This window comes from Phalacrocorax aristotelis, chromosome 2, assembly GCF_949628215.1.
Source record: "Phalacrocorax aristotelis chromosome 2, bGulAri2.1, whole genome shotgun sequence".
NCBI lineage: Eukaryota > Metazoa > Chordata > Aves > Suliformes > Phalacrocoracidae > Phalacrocorax > Phalacrocorax aristotelis.
Window position 1 is genome coordinate 22,767,588 of NC_134277.1, and position 27,526 is coordinate 22,795,113.

The window sequence follows — 27,526 nt, forward strand, 5'->3', positions numbered from 1 at the left end:
CATGGCTCTGTCACTGTCTAACATTACAGAAAGTTACAACGGTGAATTCATCCACAGCTTTTCCTTCCCTAAAGGCGGTTACTTCTTCTTACATTGTAATAAGCTCAGGTTGAGAATCAATTGCTTTTTCAGCCATGTCATAGTTACAATTTAGGTATATAATAAAAATAGTGAGAAAAGGCAGGATATTCTCTTTAAAATACTAGCCTAATACAAAGAAATAAGGGGCCAGCAACTGAGAAGGTAGGTCTTCAAATCTTGTCTATGTGGAGAAGCATTTTATAAATGCTATTATGTTGCACATAAGCGCAAATCCAGAAACTATGAGGAAGCGGGACAAATTGACAAATTTTTGTCCCCAAAACCTCTGTTTACAGCAGCTTAACCCTCAAAGTTCCTAGGCCCAGCAAAAAGCATGCTTTTGGCACTAAATTTCCCCCGTATCTTTTTCTGGGTATGTGACCAAGCACCTTGATGAGCACCTGTTTTATACCTCTATATAAGTAGTCTTTAAATTACGTACTAGATCTGTCTCATCTGAGGAGTGTTCTTGGAGCAGGTCTATTAGCTAGGCTTTGGTATGAAATACAGTGGCAGCCACAGCTTTCATTCAGAAATCTAGCTGCAGGAGAGGAATTTGGAATCAAAAACCTGAAAGGAAACATAAACTTTGAGAAGAAAAAGCATCTTACCAGGATGTGCAAAGAAAAGTTTCTTGTAAATGTCCTTTTCACTAAGAGGGGATCAAAATGGGGGAAATGCAGATCATAACCAGTATTTCTCAGAACTAGGGTTGTTTTTTTTTCACTAAACTGTTATTACTGATAGAATCTAGCTATTATAATAAATAGCAAATAACTATTCACACAAGACATTCACTTCTTCACTTGCAGAGTTCACTCACAGCTACCTGGCTGGAGCAATATTTTGAAACCAATCCCAGCCATATACTGTTGCAGAGAGCCATACTGGCACTCCAGGGGATTCTCAGGAGATGTTTGGAAAGACCCTCAGAAGGTCATACTCTTCGTTATCAGATAGCAGCCACTGCTGTCTTGGATGCGGTCCAAGTTATGCAATCCTCTGCTGATGCTCGTGTGCACTAGTAGCCTTGTACAGCGCCAGCAAGCTCTTGGTTCAGTTCTTACAGGTGCAACAGGACTACTAGTCGATAAAGCTCATCAGTCCTTGGAAACCTGCACAAACTAACTTCTCTTTAGGTACCTCTCCTGCCTTTGGCCTATTTTTTTCTGGTAACCATCCCTCTGTCCAAACCTATAGATCTTGTAGAACCAATTCAGACAATTCAGGTGGAAAAGTCCTTTATGGCAAGTGTTACAATGGTGGATTAATCTTTTTGGTCTGCTTAGTGTTGTTAGGATCTCACCTGAAATACCTTATCCACTGGTGCATTGTACTGTCAGAAGGACCTACATACCATAGAGCAGGGTCTAGGAGGAAACAGCAAAAAGGATTAGAGATCTAGAAGACGTAGCCAGTGAAGTAAAAAGGGAAGCACTAGTGTTGCTGTCACAAAATATGGAGACGTGACAAGAGCTGTCAAATATATAAGAATCAGTCTCAGAATGTACTTTACTGTACTAAAGCAATACAGCACATAAATAGTCTGAAATTACAGCACTTCCATTAGGCATTTTACTAATTTTATTATTAGAGTAAACTTTCAAATGTCAGAGATAAAGAAGCAATGAGACACACTGTTTCACAGGATGGTAAAGACAAATCTCTACTGCCATTTAAGAACATGCTAGACTAGGAAAAGTGGATGCTCCTTTTTGTACAGAAATTTAAGAATCCCATCCCTCCTTCCTATTATTTTTATTCTTATTATAAGTTGTTCTGTTTAAGAAGACACAAAACCTTTTATTTAGAACCAGCCTTTTAATGCCCATTTAGTGAACCAATGCAGAATAAAAACTTATTTACATGTATTTCATACACAGGCAAAATATTTTAATTTAAACACAAAATATCTCAAAAGATTAAAATATCAAAAAATATCAAATTAAATAAGGACTTTCTCTAGACTAAGAGCTTTGAGGCATCTGATTGTTTACATTTGGCATAAAATACACTGGAAAAGTGGAAAAAGAAAAGCCCTATATGTGAGCCTACGGTATATTTTTAGGGTTTATGAACCAGTAGACCAGTATGACATGCAAAGCTATCAGCTCTGTCATGATGGAAGTCTGGAACGATATTCAAAGAATTAAAACACACTTTGACAGGGGGAATTTGGTTAGAGATTAGAAAAGACTTTCTAATGGTAAGTTTTGTTAGGCTTTGAAAAAATGGCCTAAAAAGGAATGAAATATTCTCTGGTATTGGAGATCTGAAGAATAAATTTTATGTAATTATTTTCAGGTATGAATTAAATATAATTCATCCTGCCTATTCCCCCCCTTTGCAGAATCCCTTGAGATTCCTATTTTATTATTTAAATGATAAAATATTTCTATTCAAAATACATTCCAAACTCTTATTATTGTTGATCTTTCAATGGTTATGTTACAGAATTATAGCAGAAGAAAAAGAAGTTGCACTTTCCTTTCTCTCAGTCATATACAGAAGAGGAAACTGTGTTAATTCAGATATTACGGGCAACACAAAGGGTTTCTGTGGGTACCTCAGTAGCAAAAGGAAGATGCAGCCCCACAGCACCAGAGCAGGCTGCCTGGCTGAGGCAGGGACCTGCACCAGGTGAGCTTGGAGGCCCTGTCCAACACGTGCAATTCTGCCAGATTGTGCTGGGGGTTGGGGTGGCACTTTCAGGATACCTACAGATCTAGATATACCTTTTGGAGCGTGCTAAGGAGCATATTCTCACAGCATGTTTCTTCTTGTGCCTAAAGGTGTTGCTGGACCCATGTAGAGACTGGAACTGCCTGAGTGTTCACTTACACAGTGTAGCTCCAGGTCTATAGGTATGCTCAACAGTCCTCCCAGGTACCACAGTTTGTGAGCAGATCTCTGAATCTGCCTTGCAAGATTGCTTGTTCCTGCTAGTACAGGAAGCAAGAAGCATCCTGTGCAAAATGAACTAGAATTTCCATGGGAGAAAATCACTTTGCCTTAAGAATTCCTGTATTCCAACACTTTAATTCCTTTCAAAATCAGGCCCGGGATTACCCTGCTTACTAAACTGTTGCCTGTTCATTTTCTTCAATATTGGTCACAAGACAATTTGATTCATGAGTTCCAGGGTCACCATCACCACGGTATATGGCATTGTCAAAACTGGCTGTGATTGATTGTCGATCACGTCTTTTTTTATAGAAGAAATAGAATGTAAGGCCAGTTCCTGTTAGCAGAAGGAAGAGCAGTATAACAATCATCCCACCTAAACTATTTGCAGATGAAGAAGCAGCTTCACTTTTTGATGCTGTGAAAGACAAAACAGAACAATTACTAAAAATGGCCAGATATTGCTATTGCATACACCTTCCTAAGTAAACTGAGTGAACTCTAAAAGTACCGGACAACCATAACAGCAGTTAAAATTGATGTATTTTCCAGATGGATAATTTAAAATTGGGGTCAATCTCTTCTATGTTCCTTTTAAAAGGGGCATTATATTGTGAAAAAAAAAAATTAAAAATCAATAAGACATGCAGTTTGAGAGAAGTGCTCTCCTTTTAAACAGATTTAAAATAAAATAATCTGTGACAGTTAAATGGGTATTTAAATGAAAATTTTCTGGAAGCAATCTTACTTGTAAATAATAAATGCCTATAAACATTGACATTTCTGTTTAATAGGCTTATAAGAAGCCAACTTACCTTTATTGACAGGTGAATCATGGGTTGTCTCAACTTCAATCACTTTAAAATTAAAAAATATATATATTATCCACAGTTTGCAAGCAACCATTCAAAGACCAAATAAACACTGCATACATAATTTTTACTTTGAATTCCTATCAAATTTTTAATAATCATAAAATCATAGAATGGTTTGCATTGGAAGGGACCTTAAAGATCACCTAGTTCCAACCCCCCTCCACCATGGGCAGGGATATCTTCCACTACACCAGGTTGCTCAAAGACTCATCCAGCCTGGCCATGGATGCTTCCAGGGATGGGGCATCCACAGCTTCTCTGGACAACCTGTTCCAGGGCCTCACCATGCTCACAGTAAAGTATTACCATTACCCCTTGTCCTGTCACTACACTCCCTGATAAAGAGCCCCCCGATCTTTGCTGCAGGCCCCTTTTAAGTATTTGAAGGCTGCTGTAAGCCCTCCTTGGAGCCTTCTCTTTTCCAGGCTGAACAACCCCAGCTCTCCCAGCCTGTCCTCACAGGGGAGGTGCTCCAGCCCCCTGATCATCTTCATGGCCTTCTAGACCCACTTGAGTAGGCCCATGCCTTCCTTTTGCTGGGGGCCCCAGAGCTGAATACAGTGCAATGGATGTGAAAAATACATGAAAACATTTTCTGTGACAATTCAGGCTGAATTCATCAAATATTCTTGTTAAAAATATTTGTTAAAAAAAAAAAAAAACACACCCAAACTGTAGTCTCACTATTAATTGCTTTGAACTATTTTTTCAGTAGGGGAGACAGATGTTCAAAGTTTTTACAATTCCACAGTATAAGGCTTCACACTTCACACTCAATTTTTTACACTTGCAAAAGCGAAAAGCACATTTGTACTACAGCATTTAAACTGTATTTTTAGGCAACTTCTTTTCCTCCCTCCACTGCTTGGGGAGTATGATTCAGTTAATTGCTTGCAGGACTGGCTGGCTGGGCCCTACAAAGCTCATGGATGACTCCACTGCCAACCTGCCAATATGTGGAGATCCACAAACAGGAGGCTCAATTGATTCCACATTGCATCTATTATATTTGTGCAGTGGATCTGTTTGCCAATGGCAAATCTAGCATATTTCATACTGTCTCCCACTTGATGTGTGCAAATACAGCTGAAGCCGTGTCTATACAGTGACTCACGCTAGCTGCATATGTGCAGAGTTACATCCTTCATGCTTTACACAACACTGCTATGCGTGCAAGGGGGACTCACACCAGCCTGTGACAGATTCAGATTTCACATGGGTTGACATCCAAAAAACCACAGGGCCACAAGTAACCATTAAAACTTAAATGTACTATGCTGTTTGGTTGTCTTGGCATGTCTCCCTGTGCCTGTGTCAGCAGAGAAATGAATTGGGCCCCACTGCCTCCCTCGCTTGATGCTTTCTGCTTGGTCATCCAGCAGATCCCAGCACACTTCACTGATACCAACCCACCTTATTTCTACAGGAGCTCAGTGACTTTGTACTGCTGCACCTCAGCTTAGCTATCAGAAGAGTGCCTACCTTCCTTCTTAGCACTTAGTCATCTATTCAGGACAGCCTATGGTTCTATGATTCTATTCATCATCAACTGCCCCTTGCATTCTAACTATAATGACTATGAATTTCCTCCACACCTTCAACGGGTGATATGTTCTCCCCTACCCCAGGGTACAGCAATGCCAAGAAGTCAATGCTTTTGATTTCTCAAACAATAACTCAGGTTGTTCACCAAAATTACTTCTCATTGGCCTTAAGAGAAGTTACTCTTGGCTTTGTATAAAGCGTACCCAGTGCATAAGTAGTTTGGCTTGATGTATATTAACCACTACTTCTAAAATAACCCAGTGCACAAAAATTCAGAACTTACTTTTTGGAATTTTGCAAATGAAATTCTGGTCAACAGAGCAGTAATAGTTCCTCCATGTTCCACTTACAACATCCATGTCAACACAATGTTCGTCAAAAATTACTGTAGGCTCTCCTTTCTCCCAGTTGACATATTCTACTGCACTTCTGTCTGTCCATATCCATTCCCCTGAAATTAAAATTATTACCTAGTGAGTGAATGAAGTGGGGAATCATTTCTAGTCTACCAGCCATAATGATATAGGATATGGAATTTATTATTTGATTAAATTAACGTCACAGAGGGCTCATTTCTTACTCTTTTAACAGCAAGAGATACTCAGATGGGCGTGTACCAAATGTAAATGCTCACAAAGTTAGCTCCACTAGCCTTCAGGGCCATGGTTGTCAGTGATGTAAGAGGTAAGGAAGACATACCCGGGCTACCCAAGGACTTTTAGCTGAAGCCTGTGCCCAGGACTCACCTGTGCCTGGAAGCCTTAAGAAAAGCAGAACACCTGAGCAAGCCATGCTCTGCAGTTAAGGATTCAGATGGCTCAGGAGATTTTGCGGATATGTGTATATCTAAGACCAGTGAATAGCTGCTTTATTAGAGCTGGATTAATGAATTATCTTTGCAGACTGAATCCTCTCTCTTTAGTAATAACTCCTTCCTCATTTCCTGCTGAGGCCCATCAAGTAGGAATAGTTGCCATCTCTACTCCCTCAGGGGGTACTTTCACAGCAGCATATGCTAATAAAACTCGCAACTGCCTCAGTTCCACCTCCTCCATTCCCCCGTCTGGAGCTGCACTTTCCTCTTGCCTCTGCTTGCACTGCGTGTAGCAGTGTGGCAGCGTAGCATGCCAGGTCAGGAACAAATCGCTGCTTTTGTACTGTTAGCCTTCTGCTGGAAGAGATGGGCTCGGTCCACCATGCAACAAGGTGTCTGCCATTGCTGGTGGTGAAAGATGGCCTTGGGCAGCCATGGCCAAGTCCTCTCACTGCAGCCCTGTCTAGACTTATTTTGGAGATGTACCCTCAAACTCTGGCACGAAAAACAGGCTTCAGAATTACAGTGATAGAGAAAACAGGATCAAATCTGCAGTTTAAAAAAAAAAAAAGCTGAAATGTTTTATATTAAAATAAAAAGTTCCACCAAAAACTTTATGGAAAAAACCTTGAAATCTAGATTAAGAAATATTACTAGGCAGCTCATATGAACTGCTGTTCCCTGTGTTGTTTAGAAATCAATTTCAATTTAAGGCTGCCCCAGCTTTTAATTGCAATACAACATTTTCCTTAAAAGGCTAACATTTGTTAAATGTCAAGCAATCTGAGTAAAAAAAAAACAACAGGAAACATTTTAATCAACTACTGCAGTGGTAAGCTAGAACCTTTTACAGAAACCTACTCTAATTACAGTAAAGATACAGAAAGTATAGGCCTCTTGGTGGTTTATGTTTTAAGTGTTTTAGCAGAAAGCTATTAAAACTTTAACAGTTTATTTCTCTCTGATTATTTATTTAATATTTAGTGTATTAGTATTTAGTGTATTTAGTATGTTAGTGTTATTTAGTATTCTCTCTGTTTATTTAGTAGTTATTTTCATCTCAGTATGCGTTGTGGAATAATTACCGTCAATATTTTTGAACAATCCTATCCAAAACTTTCTGAAGTCACTTGCGAGTGGAGACAAATAAAGTAAAAGAAAATTCATTTCAGCTGAATCTTCTATGGAAACCAGAGATGCACCTAAAAATATCAATTAAATATTATGTGTAATTTCAGCGAGATTTTAGATTTTCCCTTAGAAATTAATTATCTCAGTAAACAATCATGACATGTTTCATGATCAGCTTTTTCATATAGCAGAAAGCTTGAAAATAAATTCTATTTAGATGTAGCTTATAATTGATATACATACACACACATCTATGTATTATCTCTTGGTTCTGGGTTCTGGCTTTTGACCCAAACATGCAAACAACCTGTAAAATGTTCCAATAAAAAAAGGCACTTACCCATTTGAATACATGTCATGGAAGCATCAGGCCAGCTTTCCTCTGAAGTGGTGTGAACATAGTAGCAATGACCACGGAAGGGAATCCAAGATCTACCACGCTTTGGTTCAGGACACTTACCAGGAAGCTGTGGTGGTTCACTAGGGATTAACTCTATTAAGAAGACACACAGGTTTCAGTGACGTCTTAAAAGCCAAGGGAAACATGTACTCCTGCACCACACATCAGCCCTATCAATTTGACAGTCATTCCAGGAAAAGGAGTAACCCATAGAGTTAACCAATATAGAAGATTCAACTAAACATGGTAAACTAGTAATAAACTATACTGGTTGGAGCTGGTTCTCCAATCTGCTAAAGGCGGCTTACACCAATCTAACTCAAATTGTCTTCAGCAAGGCAATTTTTACTTAAAACTTGTGAAGCACAGTGAGGAATGAGTCAGTATGTATAAAGGATCTTGATACCACCACCACCACAGGCCAGTGGCTTCTGTCCAGCCAGTTTATAGCAAGGTCGGTCGGAGAAGCTGTCTGTACGTCCCCTACTACACACATCCTACACCACATAAAAGTAGAATTAGTAGCCTATTGTATCACCTAATTAAAGCCAAAACAGAGCTTAAATGAGTATAAAATTTGCCATGAAGTATGATGCAGGGAATATAAATTTCATATATGATTTAAAATATCTTTGAAAATTAGGTGCAATACTTGACCTCTAAAGCATCTCAGCAGAAGCTTTCCAGGATCTTATACCTTTAACAAATACAAATTAATCAATTTGGCTGCTACACTGACAGAAGTTTCTTATCTCCCAATATTACAAAAGATATTTTTAAATGTAAAAATATATCATTACTAAATTTATAGTTAGGCTAAAGTTGATCAATTCTGCAGGTTTTGACAAACATGGATGCAGAAAAAAACTATTGCATGTGGCATTAAATATTGCAGTCATCTTTATGATGTGCATGTGTCGACTGGCCTGTGAAATGAAATGTCTGGAAATCACTCAAGACAGACTGGATCTGGGAGTTATTCCTTAACAAAGGCAATAGTTTATCACAGGGCATAAATCACCTATCACAATCTTTGCATATGTGGAAAAGCTAAATTCAAATAAAGCCATTAATTTAAATTCCAGCCTCCCAAATCACATTTCTCCCAGTCATAACTTACCATCAGATTGTTTACAGAGAGATAAAAATGTTTCATTGCAAGATGCTGTCTTCCAAAAACCATCCAAATCTAGGTAGACACAGGCTGTGTTCTTATTTGGTTCTCCACTGGCCCAGTTATGATACCTGCTCCTCCTTCTATCTGACCATATGTAATGGCCACGAGTCTAAAAGCAAAGGACAATGATGATTATGTCACATAGAAGAATTAGATTGAAAGAACATTAAGATTGGACTTGAAGGTGTGTAAATATTAGGAAAAATCAGAATCACAGTTTCTCACACAAAATTAATTCCTCCTCTGTCATGAATACATACAAGCTTGGTCCAGATTTCCACTCTCCACAACGATTAGGGTGGTGCTCCTGCAGATGTTTATTTAGTACGCAACCTACGTTATTCAATTCACACTATCTGTCGCATGCACTAAACGGACAAAGGGCCTTGTGGTAACAAATGTGAATATACAGCTGAAGATTTTATCAAAGGGGTCCACACATATGCACAGGTCGAATAAAGATTTCGGAGAAACTCTTTTAGCAATCCTCTAACACAGGCTTCTCTATATATTTAGAAAGCAAATAGAAAAAGCAGAAATTCCACTGGAGAGAGGAACACTGATGACGTTTTTCATGGGGAATGCACCACAGACCTCTGGCACCCATGGAAACAGGGTTTGTGATAGGTTTCTAGTTCTTGCAAGGACCAGCTACTAGAGATGAGATAAGCATGAAATTTTTTCAGTGGGTTTCACCACTATTTGCAGAGGATGACCAGCATTAGTCACATCCATGGCTTCTGTCACCTCGTCCTGTGATCTTTGGAGACAGGCTTCCATCCAGTTCTTCGGGCCAGTTCCTTTCCTGTCCTTTTTCCTTTGAAGTCTTTGTCCATGTTTCATCCCAGTTTCCTTTCTAGTCCTGATTTCCCAGTGCCTGATCTCACTGAAGCGTGGCTCTGGTTCCTCTCACCTCAGCACTTGTGCCCTCTCTCAGTCCTGTGTCCTGCCAAGCTCCAGCTCTAACTCTTTCCTCTTGATTTCCTCACAACTCCGGTTCCACAAATATCCAGCTACATCATCTATTTCATGGTCTTTTTACATGCTTCTAGTAGATGCTTCCCCTTTCAAACCTTTCTATTCTTTGGTGACTGAGTTTTGTTGGCAGTTTTGCACAAGGCACCGGCTTCAGCTCCAAAAACCAGCCTAAGGTGTTAAGGTGTCCCCATGGCCAGAGGTCTGCTCCCACCTCTACACTGCACCTTTGCCATTTCCCCTATTGCCTAACACAAGCTTTTGTAGTGCTAGGCTGTGAATTAAAACAAAACTTAAAATAACCTCATGGAAAAAAGAACTATTTTTAACCCAAGTTATTTCCATGGTGTGCTCCAAAATGTGTCTTCAAAAACAGCAATGCTTCTCCACACGAGCGTGTGGTAGACCAAGGCATAGGAAGTGAAAACTCTACAGCCACTTTTACCACTGAAGCCACTGTCTACTGCAGCTTGGTGGCCTTTGAAATGTGGGCTGTGGTAGTTCTCACTTACATTATGGCTAAACATTTAGTTGTGTAAAATCCCTGAAGTGGAAGGAAGTCAGGTACCTCAGCAAGGTTTTGATGCCTGCCACACATTCATTGATCTGACCGATAGCACTCATATGGGAGCAAACAGCACCCACAGCAGTGGATCCTGTCAACCTCAGTAAGAAATATGGCTGATCTATGCTGGTCTAGGGTAGTGATATGATTGTCACAAGCATTTGATGGATTCACCGTGTTGCTGTTAAGACCAATCCACACAGGCTCCCCGTGCTTTAGTATTTGTAACCACAGATAAGAATCAGCGTAAGGATCCAAAACGCTGGCGAGCTCTGCATACTGGTCTCTGCAGTTCTTCTGTGCTTCTTCCCAACTCATTTTGTAGCTGATGACTGCATAGCGGTCATCACCATAATTGACAAAGCCAAACATCGGAACTATGGGTTGGGAGTTTTGCAGTTTGGGGTCTGTAAAAGCAAATAAAAAGAAAAGTCAAATGCTTTATATTGGCTAGACATATAACACTGAGAGAAGATCTAGAGTACTGGAGTGGTCAAGTAATTAAGAGAGGCTGGAATAACAAATTACGATGTGTCCCAACTATCACCACAGTGATGAAAGCCATGTTGTCATGTTTTGTGACAAAATTTTCTGATCCTTGACAGAATGACCTTTTAGCATAAATATCTGTATCACCTCCAGGAACATGCCTTGTAAGCTCTAGACCTTTCCAAAGCATACTGCAATGATGTAAGGCATTAAAAGGAACAACTCCCCCACTCTTTCCATTATATACTAGCATTTCTTGTATTTCTGACAAGTCACAGGGTATGGTAAAAACACCATGAACAAGCAGAGGGATATAACCGCTGCTGATGAAATTGCTTGAGTAAGACTGTAAAAGAAATCAAGCAGGGTAGTTTTTCAAAATAAAGAAGTTGCAGTGCTTTTAAGTGTAACAGTAGAATTCCAGTTTTGAAGAATTTACCCATATAAAGACAAAGTACTGTTTCTCTCACCTACCTGAATGCCAAATATTGTAAAATACATGATGGTCCATAGAATTTTTTTTACTATTATTTGCTGGTCTAGTCCTTAAAATAAGAAAGGTTAAGGGTTTTTCTCAAAAAAAAAAAAACAAATGTGGGCTTAATTTGTTAAAATGGTCCATAGTGCATGTGATATTGTTAGATTAATTTCAGTTAAAATAGGGTTGAATTCAGGAAAGTCACTTTTAACACCAGTTTGGCACAACCACAATAAATCAGCTGTACTAGAAAGTGGTGAAAGAAAACTCACCAGAATTTTTATAGCATATGTAGCTTTTGCTTGTTTTACATTCTTCATCTTTCCATTTCCCTGCCTGTTCAATAGGGTTCTTCATCATAAAGACACAGTCATCCTACAGGGGAAATGAGATCAACAAGAAAAACATGTGTATAGATAGGAAACACTCCTATTCCTGCTGGATATACAGACTCACCTATCACACACAGGCACACACAGATGAATAATAAGAAGGTCATATATATGAATCCATACAAGCAATGGTCAGGAGCAGTAATATGACAATAAGCAATTACAACTCAGGTCTAGAAAAGTTTGTGTCTGGATGATGGAGGGAGTTGCAAAGCACAGCACAGAGGCAGGAAGAAGCTTCTGGCACTCTCTACGGATATAATCTCTGCGCATGCAACTGTGTGTGTGTGTGCGTGCAGGTAGACCTGTGTGTGCTAGGTCTGGCCCACAGATATTTCAGCTCTGTTGCTGTTTTCCTGGAGGTTATGGGGAAACTCTCCTCAGCACTGAAGCTCGCCTGGAGAGCTGAAATCCTCTTCCTGACCCAATCCAGCACTAGGATCCAAAGCTGTCACCACAGTGCAGTAGCAATCAGAAACAACCTTTTTTGGGGGACACCTCTGAAACCCTTTCCACTGCAATTTGGGCTCTTTACCTTCATCCTCTTCCTCCCACAGCATGAGAAGCTGCTGCTTGGCTTTCTGCAGTGGGAGGCAGCAGCTCTCCCCACCTCATATCAGCCTAACCTCCTGCTACCTCTGAACCTCCTCGGGGGCAGTATCCTGGGTCTTGGCTGCAAGTGAAGGGAGGTGTATGTGGAGCAATTCATGCAGGGAAGTGGGCATAGCCTCCTACAGAAGCATATGCACGTGTGAGATGGGTAAGCCCCAGAGATTCCAAAACCCAGCTTTAGCCTGGATGGCAGCAGAGGTTGGACCTCACATAATTTTTTTCCCATTTTAGCTGCACTCAAAGCAATTCTGTTATGAAAATGAGAAAAACTTGGTAAAGCTAGAACAGGAGCACAGAAGTAGTATTATCAAGTACAGTATTCTACATTACTCATTTTACAATTACTAAAAAACACTCAATTTTGCCTTGCAATTAAACACAAAATGGTACAGCAGTACTGAAAGTTTCAAAACATGCAGAAGAGATCTTTCAGAAGGAAGATTTGATAGAAGGTATAGAGGGGGAAGATAAAAATGAGAAAGGAAGATCCAAAGTCTCCGTCTTTTGAGGATCTTGTTCAATGCATTTTTCTTAGTAATCTCGATGCCAAGAAATGTAAATATGCACAGTTATCTGAGTATTTTCATCAAGTCTAAAAAACATTTACTGTATCCCAAAATTATACAGTTACTGCTATACTATGGATTATTTTAAGTCTCCTGATCAGTCATGGTAAAGTGAGGGAAGTGCTCACTTGTCTGAGTTTTGCATAATGTTTCCACACATCTGTCTGGATCCATAACAAAAAATTCATTACAAAACACAGAAGTTGAAAAAAATGTGTGAAGGTAGATCTCCCACGTGATTACTCTGCTTTCAAAAGCAACAAGATCACTGAAAATCTTCAGAAAGGAAACTTTACAGAAAATAGTCGTAGCTACATACATTCATCTACCAAAGTTATAATGTTTGAGTAATCAGAAATTAATTTTACCTTACTATAATAACTTCGTGAACCTTTCGCCCAATTCGTGTAGTAAACTGGGCTTCCATCTGTCCATAAGTAGGTGTGCTCCTGATTTATGTCATTCAGTCCAATCCAAGCATCAGTTGCAGCATTTTTTAAGAGGGACATGAGGAAAGCTGAAGTAAAAAAGAAAAATTGTACAAGGAGGAAAACTGAATGCACCTTTCCCCAACAGTGCAGACTGTAGTCTCAGTTTTGGCTTCCTCTTTTTTAATAATGTTATGATTAAATTAAAAATAATGGATAGTCATCTGATGTTGATATCCAAAAAAGTATTTACAAACTCAAAGATGGGCAAATTTTGATACATAAAATTGTTTTCAACATTTTTTAAGGAATTTATGTGAACACTCTTTTGTGTTGTTGATCATCTGAGGAAGCAGGGCAAATGTTTCAAGGTATTACAGAAATTAACGTGAGCGCTCTACACTTTGGCACATAGACAATGAGTCTGCACACTATGCACTCCATTTTCTTCTTTACTAACTTCTTTGCTAACCAGACTTAATAACTTGGTTACTAAACAGGCATAACGCAAATAAAACTACTTATTGACCAAGTGTATATATACTGAAATCTCAGTTCTTTGGAAGGCCAGGTGCTGTTTCCCTTAGCTCCTGCCTAGACTGACTTTCCACTAAATGACTGTCCTTTGACTGTTCTTTCTCTGCTGTAGAAACAAGCATAAACCACAAGCACTGATGGAGTGAGCTAGGAGATGGTCCATGTACAGCCCTCAGGACCATTACATTTCCTGATCAAACATAAGGCCTCACTAAAAAACCTGCAACATGCTAAGCAGCAAGACCAACAGGCTGAAGTCCAGCAGAGCAAGGGGAGCAGGGGGAAGTTAGTACCCCAGCACTGGAGTCTTCTGCTCTCTGAGGATGCATCCTCCACTCACACCCACAGCGTTTGGCTCAGCAGCTAGATGCACAGCGATTTGTTTTGGGTGTTACTCCCTTTATGTGCTATTTTTACATGTACACTTAAAAAATGAAAATATGGACATTTTATTATATCACAAGCCCCTAATACAGAATCTTAATATTTGAAAAGTATGAATTCTGTTGTACGTCCTATATTAGCCCCAGAGTTATGATTTTAAAAGTTAATCAAGACACTAAAACTTACGCAAGCATTTTTTAAAATGTGTAATTTCTCATTCAACGTAACTTGATATTAATATGGCACAAATAATAGTATATATTGCAGAAGCTGTAACACCTATTTTAATCTGTTTATCAGTAATTACTTGATGTCTCACCCAGTATCAAAACATTAGTACTTTTTACCTTGTGTTTCCTTTTTTGATATAGTAGCCAGGTTTCCTCCAAAACTAATACAATTGTTCCGCGCAGCATGCCATGTCAATGTATCATTTTCATTAAGGCCAAATACTTTGAAACACTGAAAAAGAGAAGTGAGCCAAATTGGTAACTGAATGGCATTTTAATTTCCAGTAAAAGCATCTCTGTTTGTAACAAACAAGGTTAAGTTAGATATTTTAATCAAAAAGGGAGATTTAACTGATTTTACAGTCCTTTCTAGCTTGTCTTTAGGTCTTTATGAAAGAAAAGATCTGTACTAGAAAACTAGCGTAGACCCCGATGTTTTAGCCTACACTTAGAAGAAGGAATTTGTCAGTCTAATGGTTTCAGTAGAAATTATGTTAAAGCTTCTGAGCACACTTCTGAGGTGTGACTTTGTGGGAGGAATGCCTAAGAAGACCTCAGAAAACAAACCAGAATAAGACATGTCACTGAAGCTAAACATCTCTGCTTCTGTTGCCCAGTTTGTCGTACCAGGTTTCGTTCTCACAGGATAATCACAGAAAGAGAATGATTCTGACATTACAAAGAAAACCATTAATTTACCATTTCTTGTAATATGATCTATGAGATCTAACCAAGATGTCATTAGACAGCTTTGCCAGAATCAAGCAACCTAAATGTGCTGATTAAAGCATGCAACCGAAAGTTAGTCAGGCAATTTGGGGAAAAAGTTGGGCAAAAGGGAGGTAGCTCCATGACAGTCAGAAGTGATGTCTAAACACTCAGAGAGGAGTTAAGGATTGAAACTCTGGAAACTCCTTTTCCAGGAGGTAAGGAAGAGAGAGACATTTTGGCTTGAGGGAGCACCATGAAAGGCAGCAAGCTCTGAGTTTGTGACTCTTTTCCCCGGGGCTGAAAGAGGGAAGGAAAAAGGAGACAGCAGCCAGAATGTCTCAAACAAAGGAGCTCTATCAAACTGAAATAATATTTTCGCTTAGCCAAAAGAAGGGGAGATGGAGCCAGATGAGGCAATGTTATCAAGGATCATCTCCATTGTTAGGTATGTTCTCAACAGTGTACACTGCTGTTTTATAGATTTTATAGCTTCATTGATGACTATGGAATTTAAATACATACACTCTTATCCTGAAATTTTGTCTTTTGAGAAGGCTGAGAGCTATCTTACATAATAAAGTGTGGTGAAGCTTATAATTGAATTACATAAAAACCGTACAGGTATTTGTCTATATAAAACACCCAATAAATTTGCTCAAGAGAAGGTGCCTTAGTGGCTTAACAGCCAGTACATGGAAGGCAAGGGATGCATAAGTGTCCAGGCAACCTGTGACAGCCAAATAAGCTCAGCACAGTAAATGAGAACATACAACAGCTCCACAGAAGTGAAGTTGCTCAGCCATCCTTGGCAATACTATACACTAGCAAAAATACAAGACAAAGCTTTCTTCTTGTATGTCTCATGACCTCTCTTACAACTGCTGTGTTACAGTAGAGGCTACAATTTCTATTTCAGGAATTGTATTTTTAGAGTCTTTAAATATACACAGTCAGAACATATTTTGTGATAACTGAAAAACTGAACCAAAGATGGTTGTCATTCTGCTCTTCTTAGAATACAATATATCGACATTTCGTACTGCACCTTGTTATCAAAGAGGAGCCAGTCTTCTGGACACCCGCCCTTTGGTGGTGGTGAAGTGGGAGCAACAGTTGGACGAACAGTATTGTTAAGCCTCTCACAGATGAATAACTCAACACTGCCACAGTTGAGATCATTCCATGTACCTGAAAGCAAATTAGAATAAAAGAAAACCTAAATGCAACCGAGACTGGGGTAAAAAGTGTCCCTTCCTAAAGCCAATCTATTGCAGGCAGTAGAACTGGTATCCATGTTTGTATTTATCTCCCCCAGAAATAATGAGTATTTTTTATGTCCGTTCCTTAAAAGTATTCAGGTCTCCATCAAAATTCAAAATACAAATATTTTGCTGAGAACAGAAATATGACAATATTGAAAATCCATAGCTTTGCCAAGGGGAGTTTTAGTTCAAATGTTTGATTCACCTCTCTAAGATCTGTAAGATCTCTAGGATCACTCTGCCTACATAAAGTAGTTGGTCCTTGTTACCGTACTACCTGAGTTGTATAGCCTTCTGGCTATCTTTTCTCCCTATAGGAGTGTGATGCAAGAACACAACATTAACATTTACAGATCAGGAACGAATAAGGAAATGGCATTTATTTCATCAGTGGCAGACAGTTACAAGGTATGTTTAATGGAGTTATTGTCATCATAATTCAGTCAAGTTAAGGACATAATTCATCTTACCTTCAAGAAGCTCTCCAAAAGAGGGCATAGTATTTACTCCCCAAAAGTGTTCACTTCCTTCCATTGACCTCTAATAGAGCCTGGGAGATTACCTCAGCTATAGATTTTGAGACTAAAAATGTTTAAAGTAGAAGAGATTAACTCCTCCAAAGGAGACTAAGTGCTTGGCTAGTGTAAGCACAGTTATTTCCAACTCTCTGTATTAAAGGTTATTTGTATTTATTTTAATTAAAATAGTGCATATCATTGTTTAGTGAGAATCAAAGCCATGCCCAAGCCCTCTCTTTTTAGGAACTGCACAAGTGATAACAGGCAGATGATGTCCTCATGAGGTCATCATAAAACAGACAGAGGATAGAGGAAAAACAATATTGACTCTATCTGCGGATGGTCTGATACTTAACTGATTTGTTCACATTCAAATTTTCTCACAAAGCTAGGAATCAAATTGCAGGTATGATCCAATGTGCTAGCTACGTAGAGTTGAATTTTTTAGAAGTGCATAAATGGAAGAAGACAAAATTATTTATTTTCCTGCTTTGTCAAACACCAGCCTGCTCAGTATTATAACTTACCCACCCTTGTACACACAGCCCTCCCAAGCCTATGCCACACTGTGCAGACTGAATGTTGTTACAGCACCCACCTGTTTGAGTATACATGACCACACAGTTTTCATCATTATTTGCAAAATTGGGTTCATTTGGAGCCCAGGCAACATAGTTCACTGTACTTCCATCCATCCATCTGAAACAAGTCATTTGGGGGAATAATAATTCCCAGTTGAATTAGTTAATATTTCTTTGTAAAGGACATCTTAGAGTCTCCTATATCCTAGCTTACAACCACGTCTCTGGTAAAAGAAAAACAAGACCTTCCACCTGGAATTAGTAAAAAATATCTTTATGTCAACTGCCTTCTCTGTTGACCTGGACCAGGTCTGAACTAATCATCTCAACTGCTGGTCCCAGCCTTTCTTGGTCTCTGAGCATTGATAGCCTACAGCAAACACACCAGTGTAGCACTGGACCTGGCTTTCCCTGGAGCACAGAAACAGAAATCTGAGCCTACTTTAGTAATTTCTTGGGTCCAAAAGCAATAATGTAAGATGCTGTAGGGTAAGAGAGAGCCTTGACCCACCTACTGGGGACCACAGGGAACCATTTTGTTAGACAAAGGAAATCTTTAATATTATACAGCTATTACTTTTAGTTGTGCAACAATTGTTTCCTGGTTTGGTGAATCACAAATTTGTTCCCAAAAAGTAGCCAAGAAAAAACTGAAAAAGCCCCAGTGTGCTGGTAGGAGGAGAGGCAAGTGGGGAATCTGCCAAGACAGAGCCTTCAGACAACATCAGCTCCGGGACAATTTAGTGTTTTGGAGACTAAGCAACTGTATATGTGCTTTTGCAAGTAAACTACAAATAAGGAATTCAACAAGCATGCCTAGCTGCTCCCACTTGCAATACTTCCTAAGCTAAATAGGAAAAAACAGTACATAACAAACTGGGAGGAATACTATAAAGACAAATAGTGGCACCATGATCCAACAGGGAGGAGGATGAAACTAGTGAGGGAGCAAGGGAGAACTAGACAAACAACAGTGTTTTCTGAGCAGTGCATATGATGTAGAAAGCAGGAGCTCCAGGAGATGAGACTTTCCAGTCTCTGTGGCTTGTGGCCAAGAATGACATCCTGAGGCAACAGCAGAAAGATTGAAATTAAGAAGCTGAGAATCATCTGCCCAAGCTTCAAATTCTAGGAGAAGGCACTAGAAAAAGAGGCAGGGGGTGGGGCTGGGGTGGGGAGCAAAGTGCCACAGAAGAAATATGTCTGTAACTCATCTAAGGCTCCAGAGAAGGTTTAGGACATTCCCAGGGCACTTTGATTCCGAAGACATTTGTAGAAGAGTAATGACCCCATGTAGCCTGAAGCTGTTCTGCCCTGGGCTGTGACAGTACAACCATCTGGAAATTACCTTCCAGACAAGGGCTCTCCACCATTGATATTTCACCTCTAAAAACCACCATGATGCCTCTCAGTGCAGGTTTGAGGGTTGTTTTTCTTTGATCATTTGCATATTCAGTAATGTCTGTAAGTACCACCTGGAACATCCAGAGACCTCCAACCAATTTTATTTCATCTGACAAGGAAAAGGGGATGACAATGCACTGAGTGTGAGTGAACATCTCAGCCTTACAATACAAAAGCAAAGTATATAACCAAAAGAAGGGGAAGTCAATAATGCAAATATTATGTGCGACACCCTCTCCTGAGGAGTGGAACTGTATTTTAAAACTATGTCAAGACGAGGGTGTAGACAGTTTTTGCCAGTCATTGAACTTCAACAGCCTCTTACAGACAGCTGTGCCAAATATTCACATGATGACTCTGACAAACTTAATTTGTTTTTACTTACCGGAATGTCTTGTCAAGGCTCACACTTAAGCCAATATAAAAGTTATTTCCCCAGTCTTTATAGAAAGTCTAAAACACAAAAAAATAAGAATTTTAATGAGATGTAAGAAAACAGATTTAAAATAAAATAAGCAAGCTCTCAAAAACCACTTTAGTTTCAGTTGTACAATTGCATAGCATGCAATGTGCATGTTGCATGTTGCTGGGATTATGTGCCTCAACTTAAAAATTTTCCTCCAATTTCCAGTATTTAAATTAAAAGGAAAAAAAAGGCAGAATGGGATGAAAAAGAAATGGAGCAAAAAGCTAGGTTAAGAAGGTAAGAATGACCTCTTAAGCAGGCTATAAAATAAAGCAATATTTTTAGGAGTTTTAGGAAAGCATAGTGAGAATTTGCCAAAAGGCTACAAGTAAATCATGGGATCTAGTACTTAGTCATGTGCAGGAATGGATGGAACCATATTTGTTTTTAACAGTAGGAAACTATTTCCAAAAGAGTATATTATCATCAGGTTATTTTCTTCCTATTAGGAAATATTCTGGCTTAAACCTTTTACTGAAAATCTGAAATCTGTTTTGACAAAAAAAGAGAAAAATCTTTCCTTGAATTCTATGAAGAGAATGAGTTGGAAAACAAAACATACTCAGTAACTACGGCTTTCAGCTAAACAGAGCAAGGTTTTTGAAAGTTTCACCCTGAGAGTGTTCTTGAAAAGAAGCTGAGGATTTGTCTACATGTAGCAGTTTATCAAAATAACGATTAAGGTAAAGCTCCTAAGTAGATAAGAAGGCACTGATTTTTTTTTTTTTATGATGGGGACCACTTTCTAATATTTCACAAACCAGCTGAAAAGGGGGCCTCAGTGTAGGACAAAATGGTGCATTTTGAAGTAAACCATGTTTCTTACATATTTCCAAAGAAAATTTTTTTCACTTTCACTCTCAACAACGGCAAGATCACCACCATTCTTCTTGCAAAAGTCCCTGGCTTTTTCCATAGGCATTGGTTCCTTGCTGAAGTAGTATTCCTTCTGATTATATATTATCCAGTCATCTTCAGTAACAATATATTCATAATCTGCAAGGTAAAACATTAAGCAATCTGTAATAGAAAGTAACACCATTATATGATAACTTATTTCTGTTACTGGAAGTACAAGACTTACTGAATGTGGAAGTAGGCTCTGGCTTCAGTGATGCTCCTGCAATGTAAATCAACATCTGAGTATAATATAGTTCTCAAACATCTCTTGATTACATATATTTATACAGTTGTTAGTATTTTAATTCCAAGGAATAAAATCAATCTTAAAGCCTACTCACTATACTTATTTTTGTCACAGAGTTTCTCAGAATATTTGAAAAAAGGGTGTTACACTCAGCAAAATACCGTGTTAGAGCTGATCACAAGTTAAGTTTACGGAAACCATGCGCAACTTTAGGCTGCTGGATTTCACTTAGTTGACATTCTGCATATACATCCCAAATTTACACGTGTCTCTCATGGATGAATTAATAGTTTTCAACTGCTTTTATTTCAGTTAGAATGTATTAAATGCTTCACTGTGCTTGATGGCACAGCTGGCTCTAATACATGCAGATGGCGTGATCTGACCAGGAAAGGATGTTCTTATCTGTCTCTAAAAGTTGCTCAAAGAAGAAAGTCATCCTACCTTTTTTTATCTGGCAAACATAGTCCTGCATATGTTCACAAAATAAATCATTCCAGTTCATATTATTGTAACCATTAAACACGCCACATTTTTCATTTCCATCATAGTTGTTTGGTTCTCCGCTTGCCCATTTTTCATAATTTACCTATAGTAGAAATACAGCTTTGTTACTATTTTCCTTTTAAAGTGAAACAATTGTCTTACCCTGTTAAAGAAGAATGTACTACATTTGATTTCATGGTCCATCTTGCACTTTGGTGCCAGACCTTGTAAGGAGAAGGATATGACCCTTGCATAGCATAATGATTTGCCTGTGTATTTATAAGCCATGTTAGTAAATCAAGAAGTTGTTGCCCTCTTTGTTATCAGGAGAGATTAAGTTCTCTTAAACAAGCTTTATAAAGAAGTGTCTAAGTACCTTCCTCTGACCCCCAGGTTGGTTATCCTGCTCTGATGTTTCAACCTGAGACAATCCATCAGTGCTACCATATGGATTTAGGCCTTGCAGACCTTGATCTACTTGAGAAGGCGAGGGCTACAAAGCCTAGCTTCTGTAGACATACAAAATTATTTCTAACAGTAAATGACAAATGGGAATATAGAGATTAGCAGAACCAGATTTGCTTAGATCAGGAGAGATATTCCTTCACCTTTGGTGTTATTTCATCAGTCTGAATGTCATACTCTTATCTATAACTATGAACTCTCAAAAGACAAACTAATTCCTAGAGTGGAATCACATAATAAACACTTAAAGTCACTTGCAGCTTGTATAGGAGGAGTTGTGAGAGCTGTCTGCCAAGATATACATGGAGAATTAGACAAAAAGCTGGAACAAGAAATTATTTACTCACTGGTGAGCCATCACTCCATATAAATCCGCTGTCAGAGTCCAAGGCACTTAAACCCATCCAGTAAGATAAGTGAAGATAATCCCTCTTTCTGAATGATTACAGATATAGACAATAAGACATGGTGTGAAATAGAGAAGGAGAATATCTATCATTACATTATTCTCAGTGTTCTCATGCTTGAAGTATCATTAGAGACAGTCATATAAAGTAATCATTCCATTGCCATGTGGGCAAAAACGCCTTGGCACTGCATGTGGCAGGAAGCAGTGAAACACAGAGCTTCATGGGAAGGATCACAGATGTCATGAGTCCACAAATACTGAGTTAAAATATATTTTAAGGTCTTGGTTTGACCAAGTGGCTTATACATCCAAATTCAGACCTGTCTGTACTCATAGGCTTGATTTAAACATTTATATAACCCCGTCAATAGGTCAGGCTTTCCTTAGCCTCCCAATTTTTCCCCTTAACCAAGGAAAGAAAGCAGCACAAACTATTCCTTTAATCAAGAGTATTTCATCTACTGATCAACTCCAAATGAGCTAAAAAGATCAGTTTTATCCCTTTGAACTAAACTCAGTTTAAACCAATTTTGATGGTCCTTTCATTTTTTATATGTTCAGGCTACTTCAACGCACAGCACCACCTTCCCAGAGGCCTGCCAAGAAACCCTTTTGCTCACCTGTTTCAACCCATTTCCTTCTGCCACTTTGCAAGAATATACACCATCTTTGCCAGCAGAAATTGATCACCAGAAATCCTTTATGTCTTTCAGAAAGGTTTTTCAAATGTTTGTGGTTTTTTTCCACAAACGGTGGACTGTGCAGATACTTACAAGTTAGCTATTAGGTTTTGTTCTTCTTCACTGTGGATACATGCCAGATCTCCTCCAATGGCTCTGCAAAAATCTCTTGCACCAAACCAAGTTTGCATTTTCTCCCTTCCTCCCTGAAAAATCTATAAAAAGTGGACAATTAAATACTGTGCTGGGTATTACAGACATTTAGAAACTCCATTCTGGGACTCTATATTTCTTCTGGTCTCCTGGTCTCTAATTTTATCACTTATTATTTAATTGTGCAATTATAAGTCTGTGGTCATTTATCAAGCTTGATTATTGTAACTTTGCTTTTGCTATCATCTCAGAGACCCTGTGACTCCAAACTTCACTTCAACCTACACAGAGCACTTCCCAGCACTTCCCCAACACACCACCTGGGGATGGGTGGAGATGTGTTACCACAGACTACCTGTGAGGTAGGCAGGGTGAAATCCACCTTCCATGCATACACGAAACATATTCTTATTTGAAATGACAAGCATTTGCATTCAGAAGTTAAACACCTACTTTGAAGCAGAAGCTGCTCTGAGGAACGGATTGCCATCCCTCTGGGCATGATGGGAGAGGGGTCGTTGTTGGAGGAGGCGGGGGGGTCACTCCCTCCACCAGCTGCTTGCAGAGAAACATGTTTGTTTCTTCACAGTTCAAAACATCCCATAATCCAGCTGAAGTTCCTGTTATCATGGCCACACAGCCTGACTCCCTTCCTTCATAAAACATAAAATTTTTAAACCTTATTGATAAATACCTGCATCTTGTCAAAGCATATGCTGCTTAATTAAATGTAACATCCCCACTGTGTTTGGATGCCAGTATCTCACAGTAGCTCACATGCTTTTCAATTAAATCATAAATAAATTTTATCAAGTTCTTTTTATGTTACACAATGGATCATCTACCAAAACCATCAAACAGCAAAGAGTGAATTATACCAACAGACACATGTGCTCCCAGGTGGTCTACTGGAAGGAGCTACCATGATCTCAGGTTTAATCCCTTTAGCATGACCAGAAAGTTGCGATGTCGTTTTTGCCACTTTATGCCAGCAAAGTTTCAAAATTACTATTTAGCTTCTAAACCCTCATTTCTCAGGCCCCCAGAGCAGAAAGTCAGTAGCCCCTGTGGCACATACCAGGCATTCCTGCATTCCAGTGGGTGAAGGTGACCATGTCCCCGCTGGCCCACCTGAACGTCCCCTGCTCCTCCACATCTGAGAGACCAATCCAGAAGTACTTTGCTGGATTGAATCCAATTACAGAAGTCAAAAAAGCTTGTTCAAATCTGTGAAGAATAAGTACCAAACTGATGTATCACATTTTATTGTAGTTTGTTCATCTCTTCGAACAGTTCATTGTAGCAAATCTGGTAAAGGTGATGTGGGAAAAGATAAGTATGGATTGAAGCAAGGGTGATGGTCTTACTTTTATAGTTCTCATTGTGTTATAAATTAATTTTTGTCTTATATTTTGGTAATGTAAATCATGTTTAGAATTTAGAGTGATTCTATTCTCCTTTTGTACTGCACAATGAACAACACAAGCCAAACAATGTTTGTGTTAATGCATGTTTGTTACTCATTCTGTATAAATAAGTGCTACAGTGTTTTACTAAGCTTTATGATAAGGTCTAGATCTTTAAATCTTGTTTCACTGGGGAAAAAATCTACTTTTATTCTAAAAAAGGTAAGTTTCCAGACCTGCCTATTGCAAAGAAAAGGTTGAGAAGCTCAAATCCAGAAGAAATAAATAGTTCCATGTTTACCCATTTACTTTTAAGTTTTAAAACAGTCTGGCAATTCAGAGCTATTTGGGGTTGACTCAATTTTTGAATTCCTGGGTTCAACAATAGTGTGTAGGTGTGTAGTAGCAATGACTTAAATATCTGTATTGATGACTGATGCCGTGAAAAGCTGAAATCAGCCAAAATACAAGACCCTGATGTATGTTGTAATACTTCTTCAGTTCTACCACAAATTTTCCAGCAAAGAGTCACATGAGACCCTATGAAAAACTCCAAAGTAGGAAAAGATTTCTGTTTGGCCCTTCCATCCTGGTTGCACATATGAAAGGACAAGAATTATGTTTCCATACCTGTCTGTCACGCTAGCCAGGTGACTTTTGTTTTCTTCACAGATTTGTTTTGCATCTGAAAACTTTGCTGGCAACTGCCCCACGGAGTAGCAGTAGAAGCCGTGCTTCATCCAGCCCTGTCAGTGTCAACAGCAGAGATGCACGGAGGGGCTGTCAGATTGCGCAGCACAGCACACTTCCAAAAGCCAAGTTAATACCACAACCCAAGTCAAAATTCATTTCAGAAGGCATAAGAAGAAAACGAAGAGAATAACCGAACATAGCTTTTGTAACCACAACTCTATGTCTTGCTCCTTGTCAAAGGACACACAAGGGGTCTTCGTGAGCAGTGAGCTGTGGTTATGACTTGGATCTGGCAAGCATGCTCACAGCCACTTTGCAGCCGCTTGTGTAAATCCTGCTCTGCTTTCTCATTGTGTAAGTGTAGCTGTTGCAAGAAGCTACAAAAAATCTCCAAAACAGTCAGCTCAAATGCTCCTGCCTCCTGTGCTGGATTGATTGAACTAGGAAGGCTGCGTGTAACCCAAGACCAGTGAGTTACAGCATGAAAAAATACTGACATGCTCTGCAGAGAGCAGCTTTTATGGGTGAAGTGACCAGTTCTGCACTAGGAGAGAGGTGATTGAAGCGTGCATGTAAGGGAAGGGAAAAAACAAGTCAATCTACATTTTGGTTAAATAAATTTAAAAATCCCAATTAGTCTGAGAAGTATCCATACATACAAATTAAGTTTGCAAGGGGTCCACCAAGAACAGTCAGAATAATTGACTTCTGTGGTACTCACCATCATAGCAGTGGAAGTAAGATGCAATGACCTTTTGCTGCTTTTGTTTTATACTTACTTTCTGGCAGCCTGGGTAAGTAACCTCTGCTTCCCCTGATTCTTCTGCCAAAGGTTTCCTTTTACAGACATAACCGAGTTTTGTTTCACAAGCGCTGTCAGCCCAGGATCCATCCTAAGCATGGTAAGAAGAAACAACAGAGAGAAGTGAAATCTAGAGACAATCCAGATCCAACAGGCATGTTCACCATCCTCAGAGACAACCCTTCTCCCTTCATATGGCCGAGGCTGTTTTGGCTCTTTTCCTTGTCCTGATGTTTTCTCCAAAACTCCCAAATAGGGAACACAATAAAGACAGCGAGGGCCACATTTTGTCAGAGGTGTGAGAATGAGGGTTACACGTATTAAAGGTTCAGTGGCTGATGAGAGTAGGAAGGAGATACACTGTTCCACTGTATTCTCACCAGCATAGTATTTATCATGTGCATGTAACCAGATGACAATAGCAAGGAAATGCTGGATAAACTAAACATAAATATGAAAAATATACTGTTTAAGTCTTTCTCCATAGTGTTATGATATGTCATTTTATGCTGAGTATAAAACAAGATACAATTTTTTGTACCTAATTTTTTGTGCCTCCAGTAATATGAGCCTCCAAAGTAGCTCTAATAAATGTATATTTTAGGTGTTTTAAGAAAGTCCCCACTCTAAGAATCATACTATGCAGCCATGATCAGTCATGGTGATTGTGGATGATGTGTTGTTTCAAACAATTTCAGCCAGATTTGTTGTAACTGTTACAGAACAGACCAAGTCTCAGCACAGCACACCACTTCTGTGACTCCATACACCTTCCTCGATCTGATCTCCAGTCTCCCTCCATGCTAAGATATGCTGAATTAAACCAAGTTCATAAAAAAACTTTAAAACCCCTGTCCCTTTTTTCTTTTTTTTTTTTGTGTTTCTTTCTTTTTTTTTGTTTTTTTGGTCATAGATGTTTTCCTTTTGAGGGACACAAAGGGCATAAGAAAGTATGAAAGTGTGAGAGTGATTTTTACCTCTCCCTTCATAACGACACAGTCTGCCTTATTCTGTGTGTGGGATGGCTCTCCATGGCGCCACTTGGTATAAGTCACAGGTGTCCCATCACTCCATTCAAAATACATTTGAACCCTGAAGTCATTTAGACCAATCCACAGCTCATCATCTGGCTCTGGGAAAACAAAGGCAATTGTAGGTATAGGTGTGTCTTAAAATGAAACAATCACATCTCACACCCACTTTTGACTGAAGAAAGACTTTTTAAAAAAACATTTGAGATCATGGTTACAATGATTAAATGAATAATAGCAACTGTATAATTCCAGATAAAAAAGTGACCTGCAGGAATACTCACTGTACCCAAGCTGAGACACTGCAAAACTGTATTCCTCGATATTATGAATACTCGCCAGCTCTCCATCTTCTTTTCTACAGGAAGACTGGGCTTCTTTCCATATTTTGGGAGTTCTGTAAATTCTATAGCAATGACCTGCATAGGGCACCCATTCCCTGGGGCACTTAAAAGGCTTTAAGTCGCCTAAAAAAAATTATTTCACACAATTATTAAGCAGTCCTGTTCAGTGCTTTCTTCTAATCAAAAATGATATTATCTGTACTGACATGAGGTGGAAATATTAGAGCACATACTGGCAGAGGGGAGAAGCAAAAGTCTGAGGATCACAAAGAATACGAAACAGATTTTTCCATCCCAAATTTTCTGGGAGGTATCAAAAAACTCTTTTACAGAATTAAATAAATACTAAGTAATTCAATATGCAGACTTGCAGGGCACGGCTCCA

General features: G+C 39.0%; 1 protein-coding gene across 1 annotated transcript in view; it reads right to left on the bottom strand.

Annotated features, from left to right (window-relative positions):
• Positions 1 to 1,644: 1,644 nt before the first annotated feature.
• Positions 1,645 to 27,526, bottom strand: part of LOC142052506 (macrophage mannose receptor 1-like) — a 33,935-nt gene continuing 8,053 nt past the window's right edge. The window contains exons 7-30 of the mRNA XM_075082711.1: positions 27,082 to 27,264; positions 26,744 to 26,898; positions 25,744 to 25,857; positions 24,902 to 25,017; positions 23,944 to 24,092; positions 23,319 to 23,518; positions 22,806 to 22,927; positions 21,971 to 22,058; positions 21,117 to 21,261; positions 20,610 to 20,645; positions 20,352 to 20,521; positions 19,445 to 19,512; positions 17,673 to 17,773; positions 16,340 to 16,482; positions 14,701 to 14,815; positions 13,373 to 13,521; positions 11,707 to 11,809; positions 10,642 to 10,874; positions 8,871 to 9,036; positions 7,691 to 7,843; positions 7,305 to 7,421; positions 5,689 to 5,856; positions 3,801 to 3,842; positions 1,645 to 3,403 (exon numbers count right to left, since the gene is read on the bottom strand). Of these exons, the coding sequence (XP_074938812.1) occupies positions 3,159 to 3,403; positions 3,801 to 3,842; positions 5,689 to 5,856; positions 7,305 to 7,421; positions 7,691 to 7,843; positions 8,871 to 9,036; positions 10,642 to 10,874; positions 11,707 to 11,809; positions 13,373 to 13,521; positions 14,701 to 14,815; positions 16,340 to 16,482; positions 17,673 to 17,773; positions 19,445 to 19,512; positions 20,352 to 20,521; positions 20,610 to 20,645; positions 21,117 to 21,261; positions 21,971 to 22,058; positions 22,806 to 22,927; positions 23,319 to 23,518; positions 23,944 to 24,092; positions 24,902 to 25,017; positions 25,744 to 25,857; positions 26,744 to 26,898; positions 27,082 to 27,264 (3,281 nt within the window). The 3' untranslated portion in view covers positions 1,645 to 3,158. The remainder of the gene's footprint in view (positions 3,404 to 3,800; positions 3,843 to 5,688; positions 5,857 to 7,304; positions 7,422 to 7,690; positions 7,844 to 8,870; positions 9,037 to 10,641; positions 10,875 to 11,706; positions 11,810 to 13,372; positions 13,522 to 14,700; positions 14,816 to 16,339; positions 16,483 to 17,672; positions 17,774 to 19,444; positions 19,513 to 20,351; positions 20,522 to 20,609; positions 20,646 to 21,116; positions 21,262 to 21,970; positions 22,059 to 22,805; positions 22,928 to 23,318; positions 23,519 to 23,943; positions 24,093 to 24,901; positions 25,018 to 25,743; positions 25,858 to 26,743; positions 26,899 to 27,081; positions 27,265 to 27,526) is intronic.